General features: G+C 37.4%; 1 protein-coding gene across 3 annotated transcripts in view; it reads left to right on the top strand.

The window, feature by feature from the left end:
- The window catches only part of DCLRE1A (DNA cross-link repair 1A), a 29055-nt gene extending 13888 nt beyond the window's left edge, over positions 1-15167 (top strand). For 2 of the 3 annotated variants that reach the window (XM_035029442.1, XM_035029434.1), the window contains 3 exons: positions 626-780; positions 4358-4499; positions 5544-6094. In XM_035029442.1, the coding sequence (XP_034885333.1) occupies positions 626-780; positions 4358-4499; positions 5544-5704 (458 nt within the window). In that variant the 3' untranslated portion in view covers positions 5705-6094. Of the gene's footprint in view, positions 1-625; positions 781-4357; positions 4500-5543; positions 6095-13588 lie in introns of those variants that run through there. The other variant, XM_035029453.1, reaches the window with a different exon arrangement.
- Positions 15168-15868: the final 701 nt, after the last annotated feature.

The raw sequence follows: 15868 nt of genomic DNA, 5'->3' as shown, positions 1-15868 counted from the left end.
AAGGCTTAGCTTAATGGAAACACTTGGTAAGTGCGTTTATGGTAGCCTTTACACCTGCAGAATGTTTACAGAGCACATGTCTGCACCACGCTAGTATTTCAGTGAACTTTGAAAAATGACGAATGCAGAGTCGTATTGCTGCCTTCTTTGAGGATAACCATCAATTATTTTAGAGAACAGTTTTGGTTTTTGTACATAAATGATTTTGGATATGTAATTGTAGTTTGTCTAGATGGCATTATACTGTTTCACAAAATACTTTCCATTTCTTCCTAATTGTGGTCACATCATGTCAACCATGAAGATATGAAGTGATAAAGCCAGGGTTTTAACTCCTTCGACTTTGGTTGCTGCTTTTCCTCTACCCCTTTCTATATATCTTTTGCAGTTTTTAAACACTAGGTCTTTAAAAAGAAATTCTTTGAATTTCTCATAATTTACTCCATACAGTTAACCAACAAAAGTATTTAGCCTTTTTGAAATATAGCAAAAGTGTGAATGTTTTGAATTTCTTTTTTTGTTGTTGTTAGTACATTCTTATTTTAAGTTTTGATTGAGTTGTAACTTTATTATTTTTTTCATAAGCTGCAGTTTTACTATTTTTAACCTTCTCCTTTGCCTGTAGCCATTGCTGATGTTTTAGGTTCAAAAGTGGGCATGTCCCAAGAAAAATATAAAACCTTACAGTGCCTCAACATACCAGAACTTAATTCCTTCATCACCACGGACATGTGCAGTTCACTGGTTCACCTTCTCCCAATGATGCAAATTAACTTTAAGGTAAGCATTCTTGAGATACGTATTTTTAGGATGGACTAGAAAAGGTAATACAACGATTATAAACTGGAATCCTATCTTACCTGCATTTAACACAGAGGAATTCAGTTATAGTGGGGTCATAGTAAACCTTGCCCTAGAAGATCTTTTAAGTGGAATTTAAAATGTTTTTATTTGTTGTGTGTGTGCAGCTGTATAGAGGAATTCATAGGCCCATCAGAACTAGAGAATTGTCATAAAAGAAACAAAAATAGAAAAGTGTGCAACTATCTGGTCATTCAAATCTTCTGTATTTAAGATTGTCTTCCATTTTTTTCCATTGAGTGGGGAAATGAGCAGAGAACTCAAGGAGTTCTTACTTTTCTTCAGCTCTTTTCTGTATTAATATTAATCCCCAATAACATTGATATATGTTGGAAATTTACTTGTTTTGAGGATTAAGTGAAATAGTGGAAGTATATCCTAAGAGCAAGTTCTCGTATCAGTTCTGAGGTATAGATTAAGATACAGAGAGGTTGGGGCACTTGGCTGGCTCAATCGGTAGAGCATGAGACTCTTGATCTCAGGGTTGTGAGTTCAAGCCCCACCTTGGGCATGGAGCCTACTTAAAAACAAACAAACAAGAAAAAGATATATGTTAGGACCTCACTGTGATCTGGGGGACTTCTCTGTCAGATTTATTCATATACTAACTAAGTTTCATTCCATTTACTAAATTTGGATACCTAGCAATGGAATACATCAGACCTGTGTATTAAAAACAAATCAGAACATAATGCACACCAAAGAATGTATTTTCACTTTTGCTATAATTTCATGAACTAACTTTTATGGAACTTTTTGAAATAGCATAGGATGTCGATTACTGTGTGTGTCTTATAAATAATAATACTTAATCTGTATTAATAAAATGAGTATTTTCCTTACAACTCTATCCCTGGAGTTGTAAGGAAATTGTAACTGGTAGAACTCCTTTCTTTATGAGATTAAGGTGAAGTTTTTATGGCCTAGTTTCCTGAGTATGCACTTCATAAAAATTTCAGGGATAATCAAGGCAGAATTTTGTCTTTTTAAACCCATCTTTGGAAATATATTTTAAATTTGGGAGGTATCTAATTTGTGTGGAGGCTAATGAGGTGTTAATTATAAAATGAACATTGATATCTTGAGGGTATAGCATATTTTTAATGGTTTTTATCTTACAGTTTTATTTCCTACTAAGTTTGTTCCATTTGAACAAATGATGTATTTAGGAGGATAATGGGGATGGAAGAGTCAGAGTTTTATAGAAATGAAGGACTAGAACTTTTCATGAAAGAGTTTTTAAAGGTGCCCAATGCTGCAGAGAGGTCATATAAGGAAAGAATGGCAATTTGGCAATTAGAATATCTTTGGTGACCTGCACAAGAAATGTTTCAGTGAAGTGATATTGGAAGGAGCCAGATGGCAGAAGGCTAAGGAGTGAATGAGAAGGTCTAAATGGCCTAAAAATATGAAAAAAGAGAATCAGCATTGTTGGAGCACCTGGGTGGCTTAGTCGGTTAAGCGTCTGCCTTCGGCTCAGGTCATGATCCCAGGGTTCTGGGATCGAGTCCTGCCCGCATCGGGCTCCCTGCTCAGCAGGGAGTCTGCTTCTCCCTCTCCCTCTGCCCTTCCTCCCCTCTTGTGCACTTTCTCAAATAAACAAATAAAATCTTAAAAAAAAAAATAGAAAGAGGGATGCCTGGGTGGCTCAGTCGTTAAGCGTCTGCCTTCAGCTTAGGTCTTGATCTCACGGTCCTGGGATCGAGCCCCACATCGGTCTCCCTGCTCAGAGGGGAGCCTGCTTCTCCCTCTCCCTCTGCCTGCCGCTCCCCCTGCTTGTGCTCTCTCTCTGTGTCAAATAAATAAATAAAATCTTTAAAAATAAATAAATGGTAGGTATTTAAATTAATAAGAGATCATTGACACAAAGGAGAAATCAGAAGATTGTTATTAATTCACCAGTGAAATATAAATATCTGATAAACACAAACAAATGTTTAGCCTCTAACTGGTAATCAAACATAAAACTAACAAGGATATGTTTGTCTCCTACCAAATTGGCATACTTTTTTAAAAGGTAATACTTCTATGCTGTGATTTAGAGAAATTAGCTCTCTCATCCACTTGGATAGAAGTAGAAGTTAGGGGTAAATCCTTTAACTCAATAATCCCATTTCTAGAAATTTCTACTGAAAATGAGTCCTTTGTGAAAAGGTCAATCTGCAAGGCTTCTAGTTGCTGATGGTATAATAATAGATGAGAATTAGAAAAAGTTAAGAAAGGGCATATGGTTTCCATAAAAAAAAAAAAGAAAGAAAAGAACTAGAAAGTGGATTTTATTGACCATCTCCCTGCTAGGCTCTAAGCTTCCAGAAGGCTGAAGGGCTGTGTCTCATATCCACTACTCTGACACCACCGACATGGCCTAATCCTGGAACAGACATGTATTAGATGAGGACTGAGTAGACGGATCCATGGATTTGTCTTTGGTTTCTTCAGAACTTTCTACCAGCATCTTCTACAACACTTTAATAGTTCAGGGTATGGATGATGAAGGAAGAAAAAGAGACCTTTGGAAATCTAAGATGATACCATGTGCAGTTTAGATTTTTTTTTTTATTATTTTAAATAAAACTAGAACTTTATTATAAATTTACACTAAGCCCTTGACACTGTGGGTTTTGCTTAAAGACCAAAAAAAGTTTCTTTTGGTATCTCTTGTGCCATTACTGTCTTTATTTGGACTTTTCTTATCTTTCAAAGATTGAACTTTGGTTGTTGATTTTCAGATTTCATCAAATGTCATCACTTTTGATGACTTTAGTTTGGAAAGTTCTACTCAAGATTTATTAGGGAAGCATAGTACTCCCAATTGTAGCAGCATGAAAAATTTTGCCGGTATTCTAGTTCATGTTTAGAGTGAAAAGGAATAAGACCCTGAGAAGAGTGCTAGTGTGCATCTTTGAAATGTATGTGCATGTTGAGTATAATACCGTTCATAGAATTATTCACATCTTTCTATCCACCTGTCAGTCTTCTGTTGTACGTATGCATGTGGATATGTTTGGGCTGCTGTTTACCAGTGTTAATATTGGTATCTCTAACATCCTAACAGTATATTCAATATCCTAATAGTAGTAGGATTTGGAGAGTCCTTCCTTCCTTCCTTCCTTCCTTCCTTCCTTCCTTCCTTCCTTCCTTCCTTCCTTCCTTCCTCCCTCCCTCCCTCCCTCCCTCCCTCCCTCCCTTCTTTCTTTCCTTTTCCTTTTCTGATAGCTATCTGAATTGTAATCTTTCAATTCATAATTTTTATGTTTAAAGTTGCCTCACCTTACTTTTTTTCAGACTGGACTTAAGCTTGTTTAACTTTAGATAAGAGGAAAAATTGGTTTTTTCCGTGATTTTATTTTTTCTGGAAGTACGACTCTAGGTTATTGCAACTTAATGTTTACCAACTGCATATTCCCTGACACTATATCAATGTGACCATTCTGTTTTATTCCACATAACCCACCTTCACTGACTGTTAAATAAATATCCTATTTTTACTGAACAGGCTTTACAGAGTCATCTGAAGAAGTGTGGTGGAAAATATGATCAGATTTTGGCTTTTCGACCTACCGGATGGACGCATTCTAACAAGTTGACGACTATAGCAGACATTATTCCCCAGACCAAAGGAAACATTTCAATATATGGTATAATTATGAAATTTTTTCACTTTTAATGTTTGTTATGACATTTTTTAGAAAGAGCTTTTGTAAAAATAAGATCCAAGAAAAACAGGCACCAAAGAATCTTTAAAAATCGAGTTTCTAATTGCTCTACATACTCTAAAGCTGTATCTTTAGTACACCCTAAACTGATAGAAAGGAGCGTGACAGGAGGAAAAAGACATTGGCTAGTACAGATGGTTTCGTTTGCGTGCTCAGTGCTGTGTGAAGGAACCCGTAGAGGAGGTGCGGGCAGTGCACTTGGGTCTGGAAGCTCAAGTGCCATGGTCAGGCTGCCAGTGGGAAGGAAGACCGGATTAGATGCCCTGACGCAAGAGGTACAGACTTGACTCCTTTTTCTCATTTCTCGGAGGAGGTTTACCTTTGTCCTCAGAAATTGCTTACTGTAATCGTGGCTGATGGAAACGTTTTTTATTATGTCCCTAGACTAGTGACTTAATTTCAGCCGCTAAAGATCCCCGTTAAAACAGGACCCCTTTTCCCTTCCTCTGTGGCACTTGATCTTTAGGAAAGATAAAGGGATTTTTAAGATTTTATTTTTATTATTTTTATGCTTATTTTTTTATGTGTGCAAAGCTCAGGGACTGGAATCTGCTTACTTGCTCTGGAAACCAAGAGTCTCTTGCTTGTCACTCTTCACATTTTACTTATATTTTTTCCAGGATATTCCTGCAATCCATAGCTGAGTGAAGTGCCTAAAGAGAAAAACCTATTTTAAAAAGAAAGCCTAATTAAAAATAAGAATCTATAGAAATACATATGAAGTGTCTACATAGAAAAGCAGTAGAATTATTTAATGTTCAAAGTTTCAGTATGGTTTTAATGTTTTAATCTTTATTCTCCATAAAAGTTATTAACAAATTTTTTTTTATCAGAAATAAAGTACCAAGGAGTTTTTGACAGCGATACTCTGGATTGCTTTCCTTTTTTATTTTATTTTGGGCTTGTGCATTTTTTAAAAATAATTTGATTTTTTGTGTCTGCAATATCTTTTCTTTTGTGTTGCAGGAATCCCTTATAGTGAACATAGCAGCTACCTAGAAATGAAACGGTTTGTTCAGTGGCTGAAGCCCCAGAAAATCATACCTACCGTGAATGTTGGCACCTTGAAATCTAAGAGGACAATGGAGAAATATTTTAAAGAGTGGAAATTGGAAGCTGGATATTGATGTTACCTGAAAGGACTCAGAACTAGTTAAGTAACTTAGGTATAGCTCATTACTAGTTAAATCTTTAGTGATATGAAATACGCTGTATGGGGAAAACCTCGTGAAGGCTGCTCGGATAGCTTGTTTTCTCATTTATGTTTGAATAGCATGTTCATGGTACCAGGCATCTCTCAGCATCATCAGTAATGATGGAGACTGGTCCCCCAAGCGCCCTTGATTCTTGCTCCTCCCTCAGGAGCAGGTATACTCTGCATCTGGCCACAGGAGAGGCAGAAAAGGCAGCCTTAGGGACCAAAGGATTCATGATAATAGATAAATGACATTGAAAGCATTATATATAAGTAATTATGTATCTTTAAAATTATTTAATATGGAGCATATTTTTATGAAATAACTTTTATATGATACTTAAATAAAAAATCTTAAATTTGCCATAGTGTTTTTTGGTTTTTAGGATTTATAACTGTGATGTTCATGCAGTTTTAAAAAATTTCAATTAAAATAATTCAACACTTGACACTAAGGAAGAGGATTCAAAGAGCCTAGGTAATCACCCAATAAAGGATGGCGAAAAGTTTGCATGAATAGATGTTTATCTGAACTGTTTACCCAAGACATCAGATAAGTGGAAATTCAGATTGCAACATTGTTTTTTTTTTTAAGTGAGATTATATAATTTATTTATGAATCTTGATGTCTCCAACACAAAGTAACTGATCCAAAATGAAAATTTGGGGAGGCCAATGCATATTAAAATGTTTTTATGGGATTTAAATAAGAAAACAAGTATAATGCACGTATGATGCATGTGTGTATGTGTACATTCTTGCATTACCTCTAGCAATGAAATTATGTGGGGAATTTCTTAATAAATGTTTTCATGGAAAATTATTTCCAGGAATGATTTTAGTAAGGATAGTATTCTCCATGAACTTTATTTTCACAAGCTTGAATTTTACATTGCTGTGGAGGTAGGAGTTATAGGGATCACATTTAAGGGGAGGAAGAGCTTTTAGGGGCACAGTGGTAATAAATCCAGTTTAACTGTACTCTCAGTTGACTTCAATTACACATTTAACATTTTTTAGCTTGTTTGGGCTTTTGATGTTTTGAACTTTTCATAACTCGTAAGTTGTTACAAGTTACAATTAGAAAAAGTTTGTGTAGTCCACAAAAACAGGCATTTTGGGGAGATGGTCAAGTCATTTATGGTCATTTTAGTTTATTATTTGAGTAATGGTCTTTTCTTAGAGTTATCCTTTTTCATTGGTAAAAAGATTTTTCATGATTTTGGAGGTTTGACTTTGAAAATCCAAGCATGGTATTTAAGGGCAGCCTTAGCCTTTGTATTATCCAATGCAGAAAACCTCTTTCTACACAAACAGCACCATTTACAGCAGCTCGGAATGGTGTCGTTTGCTGCCATTGCCGCAGAATACGCAGAACCTCATTTAGGGACCACCCCGAAGAGTTTTAAATATAAGTCACAGTCACAGCCAAACTTTCCGAGGCTCAGGCGAGAGCTATATATGAAATTCTTAGTTCCAACACCTCACGCATCGGTAGATAAAAAATTTCAATTTCAAAGTGAAATGAAAGAAGAAGAAATCTACCATCAACCCAAAATAAATGGATGACAGCTCTTGAACATCTTAAACACGTGTAGGGAAGAAATAGAATTAAGCCAGCCCAGAGGAAAATGTTTTACTCTATCTGTATTTGGAACTTTTCAGAAAGCTGCTTCCCAACCTTACCTGACACTGTACATTGAATTCCCAGAAGCAGTGACACTTGGCGGGCTGATTCCAAGTTGTCATGACTTCAGTGTCACGGGAAAATCTTTTCTACTTGATGTCACTGCCCTTTTAATTCTAAATCACTTATCCCTGATTCTGTATTAATTAATGTACCTAAATATGAAACGGGTTTTCAGAACAACAAATTTAAGTTCACAGCGTGTTCAGTTACTGCGTTATAGTCCTAGAAACCAAATGAGTTCAGAATTTCCTTATTTGGTCCTAAATAACCATCAATAACTAGACTAAGGGACTAAGAAGGGAATCATCTTCAAGTACTAATCCTCGAAATAATCTCTCTTGGCTTGTATTGGCTTGTAACCTTCCTGGTGGTTTTATTACCGTTCATTCAGTTCACTTGATATTGATCTTAGAAAAATTCCAATAAAGAATTATTTGAGGGGCACCTGGGTGGCGCAGTTGGTTGAACGTCCGGCTCTTGGTTTCGGCTCAGGTCGTGATCTCAGGGTCCTAAGATCAAGCTGCACACTGGGTAGGGAGTCTGCTTGAGATTCTTTCTCCCTCTCCCTCTCCCCCTCCATTTCCCCCCCACCCCCACCGACCCTGCGCTCCCATTCTCTCAAATGGGTAAATCTTTAAAAAAAAAAAAAAGTTATCTGAAGCCAGCAAAACCATAAGTTAATGGTTATAGATAATAGAACAGTTTAGGTATAAGAATTACTTCTAATCTGAATAGTTGGAAACTTTTAACTTGGCAGGCATTTTACTATGCTAATTATATTGCCTCTTTGCCTTAGTATCTACCCCTTCCTCCAAAAAGTAGACCTTCTCTTTGCATAGGTCTCATTCCCCCCATGATTTCACAGTTCCATTTTTGGTAAGCCAGAAATAATTTGTAAAACATTTGTTATAGAGTGTACCAAGTCTACAAAACTGACTATAACACAAAATGATTATTTTCTTAAATATTCGTAGCCGGGCCAGAACTAGGGGGAGGCAGGAGAGGTTAGGGTGTGTGATTTAAAGGGGGTACTGGTTCTCAGGGCTGACCCTGCACTTGCATGACCTGGAGAGGGAGAGCCTCCCTACATTTTACACTAGGAAACTCTCTTGCCTTACCCTATTCCCAAGCCCTGCTTCATAGCGTCTGATTACGTGTTGCTGTCTTGATGAATCCAAAGTGGGTTTCTAAATAAAATACTGTTATAGCTTTGTTTTTAATATCCATTGAAACATAAATATTATAATCTAAATGGAACAGTGTCCATTTTAAAGAACTTCCAGATTAATCAGCATAGAGCTAATTAGTCCTCGTTTTTCTAGGGCACCAAAACCCAGATTTCTCTGAGACTTGTTCTCCCGGATATGTAAACACCTTCAGGGCAGGGCTTATCATATTCATTTTATGATCTAGTACCTTTTTCAGTGTTGGGTCCAGAGACATTTCTAATAAACAGTAAGTGCTTAAATGAATCTTGAATAGACAGTGAAAAATCCATCCACATTCTAAGAATTTGACTTCCAAAATTCTTTCACGTGTTTTCCTCAGGTAAAAATAGTTTCACTCCAGAAGAACCACTGAAAATAAAAATATTGAAACTACTCAGTTGATTGTTTTTGGTACATTAAAACATCTGTTACTTAGGTCCAATTCAGTGCAGGAACAATTTAGAGAATAAACTTTTCTTTGTCAAGATGTATCACTTGAGTTTGTCACTAAAATCAGTCACTGAGCATTTAAATCCTCCTTCCAAGAACTTTTATCAATCAATATTATTTGTTGATTAACTGTTATGTGCTCCACACTATTTTTGGTGTTGTATGGAAATTAAGACCTATTTAATCTAGGGGCATCCCAGTGGCTCAGTCAGTTAAGCATCTGCCTTCAGCTCACGTCATGATCCTGGGGTCCTGGGATTGAGCCCCGAGTTGTGCTCCCTCGGCAGGGACTCTGCTTCTCCCTCTCCCCTGGCCCCGCCCCCCTGCTCATGCTCCCTCTCACTCTCTCTCAAATAAATAAAATCTTAAAAAAATTCAACCTAGCAAGCATATATTGAGTGATTATTCTGTGTAGGGTGACGGGGTTATAAACCTGCTCCGCTAGGGGACTTAATGCATGAATAAAATAGTCTCAAACATCAAAGAACATTAGGAAGAAAGACATGCCCCTAAGCACTGTAAAAGGCAAGCTGTGAAAAGTGGTGTAACACCAACGTGCATGGGAGCCCTTAAAAAGGAAAAATAAATTCTCATAAGGAAGAGACCATAGAGAAGATGACTTTTTACATGGTCCTTAAAAGATTGACAGACTTCTCATAGACTGGAGAGCCGTCCAAGAGACCACGAAGTCCTGGAGGGGTGAAAAGTAGAGCGTGTGTCGGGGGGAGGACTTGGAGCATTGGTGTGTTGGTGGTGGTGTGTGAAGCTCAGGCTGGAAAGGTAGGTGAGGGAAGATGGCAAAGAGCTGTGAGAGCCATGCTAAGTTGTTTGGAAGTTATTCTGAAGAAAATCAAGAGTTCTTGAAGATTCAGGGGCAGTCAACACAAATTTATGTGTTGGAAATGAAAAAGTGAGTTAAATATCGATACACACACCACGTATCGAATAGTATGTAAGTATATGAATTAGAGCTTAACAGGAGAACTAGGCCAAGCCTTGAACCTTGACAAACACATTGTAATTATGGGGTCTCTGTAAGGTGTTGGTGTTTAAGACAAGGTCCTTGCCTTGGAGAAGCTTAGAATTTCCATAGGGGACTGAGTAAAACTAGTATCTGTAAAACACTTCAGAGAGAGATTTGTGCAGTTTTGTATCTTGAGAAAGGAGAGATTGGGGTCGGTTGGAGTTGTATGAGCTACTTGGTGAAAGAGGATACATGAGAAACTAATTTAGCAACACAAAACACAGTATGTAAATAATTCATGAGTGATCAATTGAACTCTTTAAAAAGCTCATTTAATTTAAATGAAACTCGATTTTATGAGTGCTGCTCTTATGTTTGGGACTGCATTCTATGGCTTAACTCCCTAGAGAGCTATTGTAGATTACACACGGATTTAAAAACACCCAGGAACACTGTTTGGTTCGTCCTAAGTATGAGACGTCTTCTTCAACGAGAAAGAGTTTCGTAGAGTCAAATTACATTATCCGTATAAGCCCCTCTGTTATTTCAAAATGGAAAGCAAGAGCTTCAGATCATAAAATGGCATCAAAGCTCTGCTTTAGTACACTATCAGATGTTATTAAACTTTTTCTTTCAGTGGGTTTTTTTTGTGTGTGTTTTTTTGTTTGTTTTTTAAGTTTGTTTGAAAGAACGGTTAGGGACTTCCTGTCTAGGCTCTGAGCTCTGATTACATATCACATGGGATAAGTAGATAAAATTGTAAATGAACTAAAAGCAACAGTACCTGAAAGGAGAATAAAAGCCAAATACTCTGGTTTTGCTAAATCAGCCCATTTCTTTTTATGAGGGTCTTTTATCCATGGAAAGAGTGCTCAACTCTGTTACGTTTTGGGGTTTTTTAATAGGTTTATTGAGAGATAGTCACATACCAAATAATCCACTCATTTAAAGTGTGCAATTCAGTGGTTTTTAGTGTATTTACAGAGTTGTGCAACCATCACCACAACCAATTTTAGATTATTTTTATCACCCAAAAAAGAAACCCTATATCTGTTAGCAGTCACTCCCCAGTCCTCCCCTCCCTGCCCATCACTCCACCCCCCTCCTCCATCCTAGGCAGCAACTAATATTTTCGGCTCTATAGATTTACCTATTCTGGACATTCCACATAAAAGGAATAGGATATGTATTCTTTTGTGATTAGCTATTTTGACTTAACATAATGTTTTCAAGTTTCATCCATGTTGTAGCATGTATCAATACTTTATTCCTTTTTATGGCCAAAATAGTCCATTGTTAGAAAATACCACATTTTGTTCATCCATTCATCTGTTGGTGGACATCATGTGGGTTATTTCCACTTTTCGGCTATTATGAATTATGCTGCTTAACATTTTGTACAGGTTCGTGTGTGGACATACACTTCCACTTCTCTTGGGTATATACCTAGAGATGGAATTGCTGGGTCAGTCATACGGTCACTGTGTTTAAACTTTTTGAGGAACTGCCAAATTGTTTTCCAGAGTGCTGCATCACTTTACATTCCCATTAGCAATGCAGGAAGCTTCGAGCCTCTCCACATCCTCTCCAACAAGTGTTATTGTCTGTCTTTTTTATTACGGCCATTTTGGTGAGTGCGACGTGGTATCTCATTGTGGTTTTTATTTGCATTTCCCTACTGACGACTTACATTGAGCATCTTTTCACTATTTTGAAAGAAGACACGATACGGAAAGCTCAGTTCAATGAAAGTTCTAAAATGTATTATTTTTTTTTTCAAAAATGTATTATTAAGCCTAAGCAAAATAATCAGTTTTATAGACTTTGGCTTTGATTTGCTAGAAAATGATGGTGTTTAAAAATTACATGCCTATGATTTTGGTTCAATGAGAATTTTAAGGACAAATTTAAAATGTGTAGCAGCATTCCAGGAATCATGAAGTGGTTATATGCAGTGCAGGTAAGACAGACTTACTGCCTCAGCTTACAGAAAGGAAGCAAAAATGATCATAATTATAAGTTAGGAGGATTTAAGATAGGAGGGTTTTAAATATCAGGGTGGATAACACTAGCTGACCTTGAATAAGCAAAGCCATTTATAAAAATGGCCCACAATGTTGATGTGATATATAACCGTACATCTTCACCCAGATTTTAAATTTTAAAATTACAGCATGCTATTTAAGATCTTCTCTGAAAGCTAGATAATGAAATAAATAACTTATCTGGGTCCCGTTTAGCCCCAAATCCCATAATTATATAATTCCTGGCTAACATCAAGTTTTCCTTTAAGTACATAATAAAAGCATACTGTTTTAAACAACTCAGCTATTCATATGTCATGAGAATAATCAGCCAAGAAACTTATCTTTTTTGTTTCAAAGCTGTTGACTTTTGTGTAAGAACTCTATACTTCTTCCAGGTTGTGCTCTAGAAATTTATTCATCTGTATTAAAATTTTTAACAAGTTTCTGACAAAGAACAGGTGACATAATTTGGGAGTCATTAGAAGTTCAGCATAAAGTTCTTTTTGTCACCATTCAAAATCCCCGGACAAGAGGAAACAGATGGGTTTGATTACATTAGCTTCGCAGTGCCAAGTAAACAGTCTAAGAAAACGTTAACTATCCTTTTGTTTGCATGTCTGCATCTAGGCTAGGAACGGTGCTTGATGTTAACCATGCTAGCTTGGCAGCTGCTAAATATTTAACGATAGAAGCTGGAAATTTTAAAAATACACAATATTAAAAAGTGTATTTGAATCCTCATTGGATGACTTCATTTATTTATGAAGTCATCATAAAATGGATGCTAATTAAGGGTGAGATGCTGACCACGCTGAGTAGAGGAAGGGGTTCGGATTCCTTAGGGAAGTCCTCAGGGGCCAGGTAGCTTTTCAAAGTGGGCTTTTAAACATGAGTAAAATTGGGATTCTCAGAGGGAAAATAAAACTAAGAGCAGCATTTACATCTCAAAAAAAAAAATCAAACATAGTTATGATCCTTCCTCTCAAGTAAGAGGTGGAGAGCATCCACACATCCAAGAAATAGGTAAGTGTCCACCAAAGTCCTTCAGGCAATACGCCGAGCAGTTCAAAAACAACAAGACAGAGATGCCTGCCTTTCCAGGGTTAGAGAAATAAACAGAGCAAACGATAAATTATAATACATTATAGTGGAAATGGGATGGTGTGGACAGAGGCAGTGTCCAAGCTGGGGGTCAAAGGACAAAGGAGTGTAGCCGATGAAAGCCAAGCCAGCTCATCATCCCCTTCTGGCATTCAGTCACATTCAAAGGAACAACTTGACAAAGACAAATCGGAAGCCTTTTGAATCTTTCCTGTGGTGTCACAAAAATGTCAGAAGGGGAGTCTCATTTTCAATGTATTTTACCAAGTTAAAAGTAATTGCAAAGGAGAGAGCTCTTAAGCTAAAATGTTAATGGATTTTCAATTAAATTGGTGGCTAGATCATGCTTATTTTTTTCTTCTCTCTCTATCCCAAGATTCCTTCACAGGGTAGTGAAGATATTAAAAAGGAACCGATTCACAAGAATAACCTCCTGGGTGGATGAGAGATTCCAACAAGAAATGTCCGGAAGACAGAAAAAAGTAAACTGGACCGAATAGACGATAGATAGTCTGATAGAGGATCTGGAATGAATTGAAGCTGTGTATTTGTGTGCATTGTGTATGTATAATGATATAAGTGAAAAACCAATGAAGTTGTTAACTTGAGGAAAACTAAAAGCTGTAGAAGAAAGGAAATGGAACCTTAGTATACTGCGTGGTTCTGCAATGAACAATATTTACGTACTCATGATGATGTAAATAGTGATGAGTGATTCAATCAAAATCAATGTTAGGATGCTATTAAGGAATGGGGAAAGGGGAAGGTGTGAGAGAGAATGTCTACATCAGTTCCCTGCTGAAAACTCTCCCATTGCTTCCGGTAGAATAAAAGTGAAATTCCTTGCTGTGGTTTTGAAATCCCCACATCACCCAGCCCCTGTCTGCCTCCCTGATCTCAGATCCTCCAGCTCTCCCTTTTGTAACCACCAAGGTGTGGCACTGGCTTCTTTCTCTTCTTTAAACAAGTCAGGGTCTTCTTCTCCTCAAGGCCTTTGTCCTGGATCTTTTCTCTGTGTGAAGTGTTCTTTTGGCAGAGAGTAAGTCAGTCCCTGATACCCATTCTCCTCTTCTTCCATAGTAACAGAACTTTGGCTCAGCTCACGGCTGCCCAGAATAGAAACCACATTTCAAGTTTCTCTTGCAGCTAGGTATGTCTATGTGACTACATTCTAGCCAAAAGTATATAGGCAGAAGAGGTGGGAAATTGCTGAATTGTGCCCTTATAGAGAGGGTATGTGCCCTTCTCCTTCCCCCATCTTACTATTTGGAACATAAATGTGGTGCAGCCATCTTGGACCATACAGATGTAGAGCAAGAAACTAGAAGGAGCCTGGACCCCTAGAAGGCCTACCCTCAGGCTGTTATTTAAGGCAAAAAAAACCAGATTTCACTCATTTAAATCATTGTTACAGGGTCTGTGACATGGACCCAACCCATATCCTAATTAATACAGCTCTTGCTGTAGATCTTCACAATGCAATTCAACTCAGATGCCATCTCAGAGGAAGGTTTCTTGACAACCCTAACTGAAGTCAGTCTTTTTAATCTCCATTACCATTTTTATTTTCTTTATAACACGTAACAGTATACTAAATTGTTTTATTTAGTTATTTGCTTTGTAATTGCCTTTCTCCTAGAATATAAGTTTCATGAATGTAACGACGATCTTGTTTGCGTTGCTCATTGCCTGGAATGGTGCCTGGCACTGTGAAGAAAATATATTTGTTGAATGACTGACTACATCACACTGCAAGCTGATAGGTGAAACAGATGAATCAATTAAAAAAAAAAAGTGTCAGGGCGCCTGGGTGACAGAGTAGGTTAACTGTCTGACTCTTGGTTTCGGCTCAGGTTGTGATCTTGGGGTCGTGCGACTGAGCCCTGTGTCAGGCCCTACGCTCAGTGCAGATTCTGCTCCAGATTCTTTCTTCTTCTCCCTCTGCCTCTCCCCCCACTCATGGTCTCTTTCTCTAAAATAAATAAATAAATCATTTTTTTTTTTTTAAAGAGTGTCAGGGCGCCTGGGTGGCTCAGTTGTTAAGCGTCTGTCTTCAGCTCAGGTCATGATCCCGGGGTCCTGGGATCGAGCCCCGCATCAGGCTCCCTGCTCCGCGGGAGGCCTGCTTCTCCCTCTCCCACTCCCCCTGCTTGTGTTCCCTCTCTCGCTGTCTCTCTCTCTCTGTCAAATAAATAAAATCTTTAAAAAAAAATTTAAAAAGAGTGTCATACCCATATTATTTGGAAATACAGAGGTAAATTTGGAGAAACAGCAGCTAAAATATTCTTAATGGCTGCTTCTGGAAACCAGGACTGAAATGGGGACAGGTGGCACAGGGTGCTGTTGCTTTTTATTATAAATACTTTAATACAATTTGATTTTTTTTAATTGTGCATATATCAGTTTGGAAAAGGTCAAATTTAAAAATAAATCGATAAAACACTGTGGAGACATCAAATGATGCGGTAGAAGAATGTCTAATGACATGGAAAGACATCCACGACATGAAAATAAAACGAGTAGGTTACATAACATACCAGTATGTAGAGCAGGATCCAGTTTTGCATATGTGTTGAGCACATATGCATAAAAAATACCATGTTATAGTCAAAGTATATGGCAAATTCTGAACTTTAGATGGAAGTGGATACTCAAT

This window comes from Mirounga leonina, unplaced genomic scaffold (genome assembly GCF_011800145.1).
Source record: "Mirounga leonina isolate KUSES-001 unplaced genomic scaffold, KU_Mleo_1.0 Mir_114, whole genome shotgun sequence".
Classification (NCBI taxonomy): Eukaryota; Metazoa; Chordata; class Mammalia; order Carnivora; family Phocidae; genus Mirounga; species Mirounga leonina.
This window is presented reverse-complemented; position numbering and strand designations above follow the sequence as displayed.